Source organism: Nicotiana attenuata, chromosome 2 (assembly GCF_001879085.1).
Source record: "Nicotiana attenuata strain UT chromosome 2, NIATTr2, whole genome shotgun sequence".
Lineage (NCBI taxonomy): Eukaryota > Viridiplantae > Streptophyta > Magnoliopsida > Solanales > Solanaceae > Nicotiana > Nicotiana attenuata.
In genome coordinates this window covers 5,814,840-5,828,876 of record NC_031990.1, presented here as the reverse complement: position 1 = coordinate 5,828,876, position 14,037 = coordinate 5,814,840, and the positions used below count along the sequence as shown (strand labels likewise).

Here is a 14,037-nt window from a genome sequence, read left to right as displayed (position 1 = left end):
GAGATGCATTGTGAAGCAACTTTAAGGGTGGTTAGATACATAAAAGACCAACCAGGATTGGGGTTACTGATGAGTAGCAAAAAATCTGGAAGGATCACTGCCTTTTGTGATGCAGACTGAGCATCATGTATGGCGTCTAGGAAGACAGTGACAGGGTATTGTATTAAGCTGGTGGATTCCCTAATCTCCTGCAAATAAAAAACCAGAGGACAGACTCAAGGAGCTCAGTTGAAGTTGAGTACAAGAGTATGGAAACTACAGTGGCAGAACTTGTTTGGCTACAGGGACTGTTGCAGGAATTAGGCATAAAGGTTGAACTGCCCATGGAGTTATTTTGTGAAAGCAAGGGAGCATTGCAGATAGCTTCGAATCCTATGTATCATGAACGCACTAAACACATAGAGATAGATTGCCATTTTATACGAGAGAAGATACAAAGTGGGTTGATCAAGACAGAACATGTATGTAGCAAAAATCAGGTGGCAGACATATTGACTAAAGGCCTTGGGAAGCAGTTACACAATGATATGGTATGCAAGTAGGGATGACCAGTGTATTTCATCACCCAACTTGAGGGGGAGTGTATAAATATTAAGTCCTAGTAGTAGTTATACATTGTGTACATATAGAACTAACCATAGTTAGTTAGTTAGACACAAGTTAGTATTGAGTTAAGTTAGTGAGTTAGGAAATAACATAAATTGTACATCTTCATTTTCTTTTAGTTTAATGAAAAAATATAAGAGAGTCAGTTGCTCTCACAACCGACATTCTCTCTCTCTTGCTCTCCTTCATCTCCAGCTTCAATTCTTCTTTCAACAAATTCCATAAAGCTAGGAATTATATTAACTAAAAAATTCAAATTGAGTAAAATCTCCTATAATCTAATATCTATATAGGATATTAGCGCATAAATATAGTTACTTTTGATTGAGTTAGATATCAGGTGCGTCGTTGTAATAACATTCCTTCTTTTTATCAGCTGATATCTTCCCATATGTATCATGTTGAGTTTCTTTTCAGAGTTTGTATCTTCTGCATCTTCTGCATATGAATGTTTGTTTCTTTGGTTGAAAGGCAATTCTTCATAATTTTATTACCGTGAGATATCAACATTTCATACAGGAAAAGACCTCAGTAGACTTTAAGCAGTTTATTGTTTTATCGTACTGGCAATACAAGGTAGCTAACAACTTTAGGTTCAATCATTTGCCTTTAATGTTAACCCTGGATTAATCAAAAGAAGAATCAAATTTGTATACCAACTTTTAAACATATATGATGTATATAATAAGATATACCTCTATTAAAAAAATAAAAAATAAAAAAATACCTCTATTTTGAATAATTATTTTGTGATACGTTATGACTTCTATAAAAGGACTTTTTGTTTTCCATGTAATAATCTGTGTCATTTTGGATGGGGAGATTTGCACAAATAGGCTATTTCTGTACCACAATTTAAATTTTAACCCCATGTCGATCAGAACTTGGCCACAAGTCCTAGCGGAGCACCAGAAGTTTGATGGATATGCGACCTTGTCACTACCCGGTTTACTAATCAAGAGCTATTTTTATTTTAATTGGATATCTAGCTTAGTATAACTGGATAATTTGCATTACAGGTTGGATATAGTGGCAGACAAGAAGCGACAATGGACCTAGCACTTATATGAAAGCTGATTCAAACATGTTTTTTTTTTATGTAATATATACTACATGCTACGGGAAATAAATCAAGATAGGCTCGAAGTTTGCACATTTAGCCATGTAAGTTAAATCAGTATTTGAATCAAGCATAAAACAGATTTACAACAACAACAAACCCAATAGTTTCCCACAAGTGGGGTTTGGGGAGGTACGATGTACGCAGTCTTACCCCTACCCTGGAAGGTAGAGAGGTTGTTTTCGATAAAGGTAATTGCAACAAGTAAGAATTACAACAAGACGAAATACGATCAAATCCAAGAATGCAGTCAAACTCTAGGTAGTAATAGCCATATATGGATAAAAGATATCATACTAATACTAACGCTAGCGAACTGAGCAAGACAAAGAGAAACGCTCGACTACCTACGAACCTTCTACCCTAATCTTTGACCTCCACACCCTCCTGTCTAGGGCCATGTCCTCAGTTAGCTCCAGCTGCGCCATGCCCCGCCTAATAACCTCAGACTTCTTAGGCCTACCTCTACCCCTCTCCTACCCGCCGAGGCTAATCGCTCGCACCTTCTAATTGGGGCTTCTATACTTCTCCTCTTCACATGCCCGAACCATCTCAATCTCGCCTCTCGCATCTTATCCTCTACAGGGGCCACTCCAACCTTTTCCCGAATAATTTCATTCCTAATCTTATCCAACCGGGTATGTCCGCACATCCACCTCAACATCCTCATCTTAGCTACTTCTCTGAGGCAGCTTCATAATGTAATTTCCTTATTTCCATAACTGAAATCAAGGTGAGACAAAATCTTGGTACTTTTTCTCTCACACTAAGTCCATGTTTGCAACAAAAATACATGAAACCTTAATGTTAGCCTCAGATTTGCCTACTACTCCCAATTTTCCAGGAAATGCTCTAACAAGAGTTAGTTTTGCAGGTTGTTGTGCAAGTACTTCTGCCTTATAAATACCCTTGTGGTGTAACAGTATAACATCATCACTCAAATCAAAGTCTTTACTTAAAGAAATTAGCTAAAATGGTAGCTCCAAAATGGTTTTTCATTTCTTTTATGATTTTGCTAAGCTTAACAATATGCTCTGGCCAGCCTGTTACCTCTGATGCAACTAAGGCTAAGGAAGCTGATCATGACAACCTCAAAGCTCACATTCTGAGTAATATCGACGCCAATGGCTTTGGAGGAGGCGGTGGATTTGGCATTGGTGGTGGTTGGGCCGGTGGTGGTGGTGGTGGTGGTTCTGACGCTCCTAACTATGGCTATAACCCTGGCTGCAGTATCCGTGGTTGCACTGTCCCTGGCTTTGGTTTCCTACCTAATCCTGGTTTTGGTGTTCCAGTCTATTCCCCTGGTTGTGGCTATGTGTGTCCAGCCGATATTTCTACTGGAGGAATGACTGAATCCAAAATCACAGGAATATCACAATCGGCTAGACCATACCGATGCAGACCAGGGCCAAATATGTGTGACAGTAAAGATTGTAATGAGCTTCTCCTACACTTTGTTTTCCCCATGCAAGACAAACATGACAATAAACAAAAACATCTAAGATATGGAGGACGTCGAGGTATAGGTCTCAGTGTGGGTGAAGCTAGCAGTTTTGGAATTGGTTTTGGTGCTTGGGGTGGTGGTGGCGGCAGCGGAGGAGGGGGTGATTCTGATGCCCCTGGTTTTGGTATCCCCGGATTTAACCCCGGCTTTGGCTGTCCCTCGGGCTGTGGTTATGCATGTCCTGCCAACAATCCTAGTGGAGGAATAACTGAATTCCATATCTCAGGATTATCACGATACGATGGACCTTACAGATGTAGGCCAGATATGTGTGAGAGTGAAGATTGTGATGAACTTCTACTACACTTTGTTTCTCCAAAGCAACACAAACACGAGAACCGACATGATCATAGAGTAGAAAGAAGTGAAGAGGAGGAAGCTCATCATCAGTCAAAGCAGCATAAAGACGACGACATCATAAACTAGACTCCCCAAAAACCAAGAAAAAGGAACTATATATGTAGCTTCAGCCAGAAAAACTCTATACACTGTCTAAGAATTTACTCACTTCCAAGGAACTTAAATAAAACTAGTTTACAGTGGATTGGAATATAAGAAGTTGGACAATTTGCTAAACCTCCTCATCCACTATAAAAATAGACTTGCTACTAGTATTTGGAATATAATGCTGAATATATTTGTTGTTACTTTACCTAATATCATTCAGCATTGAGCAATTTCTCTGTAGTTAGAAAATGGAAGGAAGAAGCAGGAACTTGGGAGGTCGCTAATCGACTGGTCATGTGGACTTACTTTGTGAATCCAACTTCTCTTCAAAAAAATTCTCACTTCTAAAATTTGCTGTTTAGTTTCACATATCTATAGCTTCTATATTTAGAAAGGAAAGCAATGAACCTCTTACTTAAAGGATGAAATAATTTAAAGATCGCGAATTTATTTCTTTAATCTTCTGAGAGGAAACTAATCTACAGGAATCCAGAATTTGATTTATCAAATTAAGGAAGCAAATTGAGGAAAAAATGAAATGAATGAACATAGTGCTGAAAGCTATTGAAAAGATGAATGGATTGATTTGGTTGCAGCAACATATGATTTCAGATTACTTCAACGAGATTGCGATAAAGTAGGCATAACATTTGTGATTTAACATTATTACACTCAACTTGGGAAGATTGTCAATTTACCCCAAAACAAAGTTTTAAGCCTTCAGTCTCCTTCGACCGCAGTGGTACCTGCCCAATTGGCAGCACTTCCCCGGCGTGGAATGCTATGGAGTTTGGTGTACAAATCCACCTGGAAAATCACAGCATTGATGTTTCCTTCATCATCTTCGCGAGCAATTGCTTTTACTTTGTGCAATGGATGATCAAAGCTTATTAGCCCAGTGTCACTTATGAAGATACACCCTGTACCATCAGGGTTATACATTAAATTCTGCTTTATATCTAAAAATATTGAATCAAACTTGAGGATTTGATTAAGAAACCTGGAGGAAATGGGGTATAGAATTTCCCACAAGAAGCTTGAATGAACTCTGAATCATCCGAACATACTAATGACCCATCTGCAGCGGTTCCCCAGTGTAACGGCACACATCCATCACGATCCTAGATTGTTTAGAGCAACATTAAGTATCACGATCCTAGATTCTTTAGAGCAACATTAAGTTTATCCTAAAAAGGATTTAAGTTATATAGATTGATAGTATAAAGTTTTTTTAGTGTAGTTTAACCTGTTATAGAAGGTTTGTTACCACTTTCACTTGGTTACCAACTAATGCTTATCATAGAGATTAACATGTACAACAACAACAACAATAAACTCAGTATAATCTCACAAGTGGGGGTCTGGGAGAGGTAGAGTGTACGCAGATCTTACCCTTATCTTGTGAAGGTAGAGAGGCTATTTCTGATAGACCCCGGCTCAAGAAAAAAGTGAAAAAGAGGCAGACACAAGAAATAGTAATAACAACAAGATAAGGTGATAATTAGAGAGGGTGATAGAATAATCAGAGCGATTAAACCGACATAGAGATTAACATGTAATTACCTTATAAATGACATGATTGTGTAAACATTTTACATGTCGTCAGGGCACGGAACTTAAACTCTTCTAAAAATACTATGTTGATCATGGTGTCTAGTTTGCTTAAACTTAAGTTTAAAGAAACACACCAAGTTTTCGATCATGGAAATGGTTAATATGAATGTTCAATAAGCTAAGAAAGAGATCAAATATGTGACAAAAGACACTGTAACTCACCCTGGCAAGAAAAAGAGTAGAAGCTTTTGAATCAAACAGAATAAAAGCAAATTTGCCTTCAAGTTCTTTGATGACTTGATCAGGAGGGTATGGCGCCCGATCCCTTAAAACTTTGTAAGCTTCAACCATTATCATAGCCTCTGTAGCTTGTCTTGAAAGACCATAATGTTTTCTCAAATCAAAAGTGTTATCTAAAACCCCAGAGAAGATGCAGAAGACATCATCCATCACAACAATAGACCTAATATAAACAAATCAAAACAAGCTCAGACAATCTTGAAATACAATGGAGTACTAGTTTTCAAGAAAAGTTCACCCTTTTAGTACACTAATCAATTTGCCCAAAAACAAAAAACAAAACATGTTATTATTATTACTAGTACTAAACATCAATACCTTGGTTGTAAAGGGTTTTCATTTCCATGAGAAAAAGCCATGAAATTCCCATTGAAAAGGTGGTAAAAACTTGAGTCTTGCTTCCATGTTTTGAAACTTTCTGCAATCTCTTCCCTTGTTTTAGCCTCCTTTTTCAGTATAGCTGCTTGAGCAAGGCTCAATTCTGGAGGTGGCTTCCCAATGGATTGCTCAAATACAGCCAACATGTTTGGACAAAGTAAAAGCTAAAAACTTTTCAAGAATCCCAAGCTAAATTTTTTTTTCAAGAACCATAAATATCCCAGGAAAGCACATTCTAGGTACATAATATAGAAGACTTGTAGCTGACATGCTTATCCAAATGACTGTTGTAACTGAAAACAAAGGACTGACGTGGCATCAACAATGGTGATAGTGCATCTGTCACACTCTCCTTTGTTCAAGATGGTATTACTTTAATATTTTATGGGCAAATAATTACTTTGGGAATTGGTAAACTAAATTTCTTTATTTCTTTCATTGATGGGATAGATGTCTTGGAACATGGTTTTGCAGAAAATATGATATACTAGTAGTTTCAGACAGGGCCGTATGTGGGTCAAGTGTACACATAGCTATTGGGAGAGATGCTTTTTAAGAAATCAGTCAATATTTATTTTGTCTTAAAATTTTAAATTAAAAAACTTAATTTCAAGATAACTCAAGGTCGTTTTATCTTGAAAAATTGAAAATTCTTAAATAAATAACCCTTTAGAGTGGCTATCTGGTGTCATTTCTACATCGTACGTAGTGTGTTACCACGGATTTAATTGAACCCATAATTTTCGATACGAGTAAAATTTTATTAAAATTACATAAATAGTGGATATAAACCCATAACCTTAAGAATATAATAAATTCAACACTAAAAAACTTAAAAATTGAATCGGTGGGATTTAAACCCTGAATCCGGATCTAATTTTAGACTATGAATCGGACAGTAGAAACAAGCCAAGAAAATTTTGTCAAGGCTGAAGCTAGCAGTATGTGACTTTACGCACTTCGAGAAGCAGGGAAATAGGCAATATTGGACTCTTCTAAATAATAGATCGTAATAATGCTATTTCAAGCTTTCAGTTCTTTCAATGATGAAACTAATTAAGCTTTTTGTTCAGTGGAGGTGGACGTCAAGGTATCTTTCATATATGCATTATTTTGATGTAACTTGACTAATAGGGAAGAGATATTAGGATAATGTAATTCCTGATTGAGACATTATTTGAAAACAGCGAAATCTGTGGGACAGAACCATTAGCAGAAATGAGAAAAGAATGGTTTTTTGTTTGATAGAACGAGCTTGGCTTAGTCTTCTAATGCAATTTGTATCAAAGATTCCTTCTTCATTTTCAATGGAAAACCATTTGTTTTTCTTCTTTATCCAATTTTACAATTGAAAGCTGCTCAACTAACTTGTAAGCAGTCCAAAAACTAATAAACCCATTGTTTGGAAATACAGCAATTGATTTATGGGATAATTTCACATAAATACAACTCACACAACTGACTTGCAACATAATAGCCTAGATATCATTTTGCAAATCTATAGCCCAAAAAATAATAGGCTAATTCCCGAAAGACAGCTTATTTTGCTCCCTCTGTATACAACCAGTTGTTTTTATTCTGTTGATTTCCTTTGATTATTAAGCATTTGATAAAAAAAATGCAAATCAGCCACAACGCAACTCAAAAATCCTGAATAATACATATTATCTGAAGGTAAGAAATTCAAACACTTTTATGTGCAATTGCTGAAGCAATCCAACAGGATAAAAGAAAAATAAAAACTTGGTAAATGAATTGTAGAATCCCTCCAACGCTCATACAACACATTACACGAAAAAGAAGAAGAGAAGGAAGTGTCAAACTTCTGTAGAGGCCTCTTACACACTAACAATGTATATACATCCTTATAAACTGAAAAAATATATAATTATACAATATTATACACAAATATACACATTTATACACAGTTATACAATACTGTATAACTTGTATAAACATATATAATAGTGTATAAGAGGTGTTTGTATATCCATATACACAATTATACACTAGTTATATAGTTATGATTTTTATCAAAGAGAATTGTCAGAAAAACACTATTCAGTGTGTATATTACCTTTACCTGGGTTTTGAGAAGTGTTTCATTTGATATAAGCAACTGTACAACCATAATTCATAGGACTTTCCTGTTCAAACTTAACAACACGAGGATGATCTCTTAGTAATTTATGTGCAGATTCTTTTACAGCCCCAGTTCCCATCCCATGAATAACAAAAAGAACAGAATTAGGCGCTCTTGAGTCAATAGCCATGTTGAGCTGGTGCGAAGCATCCTCCACTCTCAGCCCACGCAAGTCTATGGTGTTTTTAGATGTCTGCAGCACAGGGCCATAAGAATCTTGTTGATTTTTGCCTGCTTCAGCAAGACTTCCAAGGTCCCTAAGACTCTTGATCCGCTGTACCTACATCATCGATCATGATTAACTTTCATTCGATATATGTGAAACGGAACCTAACTCACAATGGAAATTCTCAAGATACTCGTCTTTACTGAAACATGTAACTCCATTCATTTTATACACTAAGGCAGGCATCGAAGCTAGGCCTATAAGTTCCAAGCTCAATAATGAATTGCCTAACTGTTATATACACTTAAAAACTAGCCTCATATGCATATAATCGATAATCAATTTATGTTACCCCGTTTCTACGGTCTCAGTCGAATATTTAAGATTTTAGGTTTTCTAGCACTGCCGTTCTCTATATTTTCTGCTGGCATACTAATCTCTATGAGGCTAAATGACTCCTAGCAGAAATTGGAGCTAAAGTAGCACACCGCCATGACTAAATCTCAATCAAAACTAATTGCTATCACCTATATGAATCTAGATCTTCCATTGTACCTTACTTTTCGCTAAGTCTACGTGGAATCCAAGAGATTGTAGGTCTATAGAGACAACTTTCTTCCCTAAGATTTTAGGTCTACCTCGTCTCTTTTAAAAACTTTCAATCACCAGAGTCTCATAGTGGTGCTTATGTTTCCATGCATGTTTATGGTGTATTATGTAGTATATGTATTTATATTTAAAATAGAAAGAGAGAGAAGAAAGAACTCGGAGTTGGCAAACCTGGGTTTTCAGGACAGTTGCACTGGAAGAAGCATCAGGGGGAATGGGTCTTATACTACGTTTGTCCACGCGGACTCTGATTTTCCCATATTGAACAAGGATACTGTCATCATCCCCAGGTTCCTCAACTACAGTGGCTAACTTATTTCCAAAGGCCTTCACATATACTTGTTCTCCAACCTGAGGTGTGTACCGACTCTGGCCTATTTCTCTGAAAAGAAAATCTTTACTAGGCTGATGAGCTTCAACTATCGATGCAATAGCAGATTCAGCTTTTTTCACAAGTGGATTAATCTCGTCAGCACTTGCATTTCTGAGTTGGCTCTCAAACTTCTCTACTATAGTGTGGATCTCATTTTTCACAGTCCTCACTTCCTGTTGGATTTCATGCGTTTCCTTTGCTTTGATGGCTGCTTCACGTCCCTCTAGATCTTGTGCTTCCTTGTTGATCTAAAAAGGAAAAAAGAAAATACTGAAGATTACAGGAAATTCAAAAAAATGGTTAACAACAATATCTCTAAGGTTGTCCAGCAGCATCCTCCCAAAATAAATCTAATGTCTCGTGCCTATCCCTACAAAGATGATATGCAATCAACTCAACCTTGACTTTTGTAGGGCCTTTGACACAGCCTAGATGGAAGATCAAGAAGCCACCTAGATGTGATTATTATTTTTTGGGGGGAATCATAGCAGCCACAAGTTTTGATCTTATACAAATTCTGATCATGGTGGTTTTTATTCGAAAAACAAAACAAAGTTCAAACATCAAATTGACCAGCTCCAGGATTTAGTAATCACTTGGCATCTGCTATGAGTTCGTTGAGTTTGTACCCCACTTATATGAATGGGAGTATGAATTCAGGAAAAGCTTCAGAATATACCTCATTATAAAGTTTCATAATATCAGAATGAAGAGAAGCAGCTTCCATTGCTTGAGATTCTAGTCTGTCCCTTTCTTCAATTAGTGAACGATAAAGTAATCCCTTCTGCTCCTGCTGCTTGTCCGGTGTCAATTTGTTCACCCATAATACTGCTCGGTCAATTATTCTTTCATCAAAGCCCATTGATTTTGCAATATTTAAGGCATTCGATTCTCCCTTGCTTCCCCAAAGAATCCGATAGGTAGGCTGTAGAGTCTCCAAGGAAAACTCTGTTGCTGCAGTTTCAAATCTATTGTCCTTTTCTTTTAAGCGAGTTAAATCTGCATAGTGGGTAGTTATAACAGCTAAATTAACCCTGTCCTTGAGATATTGCAGAATGCTTTCTGAAAGTGCTACACCTTCTGAAGGATCGGTCCCGCTTCCGATTTCATCAATAAGAACTAAAGATTCTCTAGAAGCGACTTCCAGAATCTCACGAAGCCGTGAAATGTGCCCACTAAAGGTTGACAGACTTTGTTCCAGAGACTTCAGCAGGCAAAATAAAAAAGTTCAATTTTGGCGCGAAAGAAAAAAACAAGACAATGAAGAAGGAAAGGAAATTTCAACTGGGTTAAATTGAAAAAGATATGCAGCAGAGATGGGTGATAGAGGGAAGATGGGAGTATAGCAAAACCAAGTACCTGCTGGTCTCCTATGTCTGCCAGAATGAGATCAAACCATGGAAGCCGTGGTTGATTTTGGGCAGGCAAATACATACCGGCTTTCAACATCATAGAAGCCAGTCCTAGAGTCTTCATTGAAGCCGTTTTCCCTCCGGTATTAGGGCCCGAGATGACAACAACCTTTGTTCCATGACCAACTTTAATATCGATGGGCACAGGGAAATGTGCACGAGATTTCGTTTCAAAATTCATGACACCATTTCCCTGATCCAAAACAGGCGACCTTGGGGATACATCAGTGGACAAGTTTCTCAAAGAGGACTCAAGAAGCAATGGATGCCGTATCCCTTCTACATCTATAGATAAAAGTTCAGATTGGGAATTGTTACAATTTCTTGAACTTAAAGCTGGACAGGCACCACCTATCCATTGAGCATGAGCAGCTCTTGCAAATGCAAGATCAATTTCCAATATTCTATCTAATAAGTGTTTTATTTTCATATTAGATTCAGCTATTTCCGATGTAAGCAAACTCAAAATTGTTTGCTCCTCAATCCTCTCAGAACTAGAAAGCTTAACTTCCATGTTGTTCAACTCAACTGCCTCTTTAGGTTCCATAAAGTATGTAGATCCACTACTGCTCGTATCTAGAATTACGGCATTAGGAAGCAAAGATCTATGGGAAGCTCTGACAGCAACACACAGTCTTGAACGGCGCTTGGTTACTAAAGGTCTGTCAAATCCCCCACCCTGAAAAACTTGAGTTGATAATTGCTTCAACAATGATTCTAGATTTTCCATGTTCCGTTTTCTCTCAGACCTTATAATTTCCAAATCTTCACTAGCTCTGTCAAGGATTGCTGAAAAGCTGCAATCAATACAGAATTCTATTTTTTGCTCCAATTCCACAAGAAAATCACAATTGTGAAGAATTTCCTTCAGAGGAGAGTACCTGTTTGAACATAATTAGACATTCTAATGAAACTGCTCAATACTATTTAAATGGCACTTCATGAGAATCCATCACTACCACATGAGACATGCTTCGCCATTTTGAGTTAACTGCAATTAGGAGTAGGAAGGCATTCTCAGAAGGCATAGAAAACAAAGGGCAAGCACACTCTAGGTGAATTCATCTTTGGATTTAACTTTATAAGAACTCATATTCATAATCAAGAAACTCTTGGGTTTCAAACATCATTTAAAAAAAAGGAAAAAAAAATGAACCACCAATACAAATGGAAAGAACTTTTTGTTTACTTTAATATTCGAAATTCAATGGTCCGACTAGTTCGAATTTTCATTAAGGAGGAGTGAAACACTCCTTTCAAAAAGATTCTCAATTTTCAGTTTTCAGTTTTCAGACGAGACTTTTAATAAAGAGCGAAATGATATCATGCAATGATGTGAGAAACATGAGCCAAAAAAATCAAAAAAAAAAAATATCCGGATGTCAATAGTTAAGTGGAGTATCAAATACAGCAATACACCTGCCAGAAAAATCACTCAGCGAAGCAATTTCCTCCAACTGTTGGAGCAAAAACCTCGCCGCTCCCAAGGTCCGTTTCACAGAGCAAAGCTCACGAATTGAGAGTACTCCGCCGGCAATGGAAGCATTAACAATAGGGGAAACATCCTCAATTCCGGAGAAATCCAACGGCCGGGGAACTGCCACGGCGGCGGAGGTCTGAGAGAGGAGTTTCCCGCTCTCTTCAGGAGTTTTACCCACCGGAATCAGAGCAGATTGTGCGGCAGCGAAGCCCATGGATGTGGAAGTGAAGGCGGAGAGCTGGCGACAGACGGCGGGCCATTCTAGAAGCTTCAGGGTCTCGGATTGGAGTGACTCGGCGAGTTTGTCTCTGTGAGTTGACTCGGATGAGAAGCGGACGGAGAACCGAGTTGCACGAGGATTGTAGAGCGAGGTGTGACGTGGAGGAAGATGATTGGTGAAGAGAGTGTTGTTGAATTTGCAGTTGAAGAGGTTCATTGAAGATTGAGTTTTGAATTATTGTTTTTGCTGAGTTATGTGTGTTGTGTTATCCAGGTACTCTAAAATGGAGGGAAGGGTGGGTTTAGATCTTCTGTGTTTAGATACACAGCGGTACTGTGAGTTGTCAATTTTTTTTTTCCCGTAGGCTTCTTATTTCTTTTTTCGCTTTTCTTTTTAATATCTGGTGTACAAGTTGGCGCATGAATGGCAAAACACTTTCTTTTTTTTTTTTGGGTGCAATGGCAAAACACTTAATTCAATTTAGTTGTTTACATTAAATTATATGTATGTGTTCATACTAAGTTTAAGAAAGAAATGAAACAAGAAATAAACACAATAAGTGTAAGGAATCACCAATCGTTTGCTAGATCACAAGTCTTTGACAGCTTTGCTTTTAGTTAGCCAGCCTGCTATTGCTTCCTCTTTGTCAGTCTTTATTGAGAATATGCAAATAAAAATTTTGTTGTTCTATTGGTTCTGGAATAAAGCACTGAAAGGTCTGTCTTTCGGTTTGTAAATGTATTATGATCAAAATTTTGCTTACATCTTCTACTGATTGAGTTGCTACACTGCTAACAAAACTCATGTGGTCGCTAAAATTGCAAAAATGTGTGGGGATAGATTTTCAAAGAAAAACCTTATTTGATATTTTTATCTTCGGGTATCGAGGTATCGGAAGGCAAAACTTTGGATATCGAGGTATCAGTGGTGTTGAGGGTATGAAACCTGAATATACGTGTTAGTTGTTTGGTGTTGAGGTGACGGGCGTGTGGACGTGCACCGTGTGAATTGTGACTCCGTTATTTCTGTGTTACTGTGTAGTTGCCTGATCTTATCTGTAACCATGAAATCTCAACGTACTAGAGCTCATGAGCTGTGATCCATGTTAGAAACAATATCTAGGCTACATGTTTATTCTGTTGGGACCCACTGAGGTCATTTATGTTGTTGAGTTATTTGCTTACATTGCAATTTCATACTCAGTCATGTTCATTCATTTCATATCATATCACAGTCTCCGTTGCTATTTATTGACACATCATATCATCATTTTTTGGCTAGTTTCATGACATTGTGATCCCGAGAGACTGGAGAGATTGATGACTGAGTGAGGCCGAAGGCCTGATTGTGAGTGACATTGTGGGAACGGGCTGCACACCGCAGCATGTTATATTGATTTATGCTTGGATCTGGCTTATTATGGCGTTTGGGCTGAAGGAGCCCCTCCAGAGTCTCTACACACCATCAGTGAACGCAGTTGATCTATATTGAGGGATGGATCTTTTCTGGGCATGAATCTTGGCCGAATCATTTATATTTGGGTATGGATCTTCCCCGGGATGGATTGGCCTTATACAGTACTGAGTGACTAACTGTCAGTTGCTATATATATTTGGGATGGATCTTTCCTGGGCTGGATTGGCTATATATAGTACTGAGTGACTGAGCGTATCGAGTGATTGAGCATGATGAGTGGAAAGTGTGAGACAGTGAGATTGAGTACTC

At 37.8% G+C, this 14,037-nt stretch overlaps 3 protein-coding genes across 3 annotated transcripts; 1 reads left to right on the top strand and 2 right to left on the bottom strand.

The window, feature by feature from the left end:
- On the top strand, window positions 2,700–3,656 carry LOC109216052 (anther-specific protein TA-29). Its single transcript, XM_019380183.1, has one exon. It carries the CDS (start codon window positions 2,700–2,702, stop codon window positions 3,654–3,656), a length of 957 nt encoding a protein of 318 aa, XP_019235728.1.
- On the bottom strand, window positions 4,230–6,389 carry LOC109243571 (stem-specific protein TSJT1). Its single transcript, XM_019410512.1, has 4 exons — window positions 5,850–6,389; window positions 5,454–5,694; window positions 4,678–4,798; window positions 4,230–4,597 (listed from the first exon to the last, which is right to left on the bottom strand). The coding sequence occupies exons 1-4, from the start codon at window positions 6,053–6,055 to the stop codon at window positions 4,398–4,400; spliced, it is 768 nt and encodes a 255-aa protein (XP_019266057.1). The 5' UTR covers window positions 6,056–6,389; the 3' UTR covers window positions 4,230–4,397.
- Window positions 7,953–12,704, bottom strand: LOC109243564 (endonuclease MutS2). Its single transcript, XM_019410507.1, has 5 exons — window positions 12,032–12,704; window positions 10,560–11,493; window positions 9,880–10,404; window positions 8,999–9,448; window positions 7,953–8,332 (listed from the first exon to the last, which is right to left on the bottom strand). Exons 1-5 carry the CDS (start codon window positions 12,526–12,528, stop codon window positions 8,012–8,014), a joined length of 2,727 nt encoding a protein of 908 aa, XP_019266052.1. The 5' UTR covers window positions 12,529–12,704; the 3' UTR covers window positions 7,953–8,011.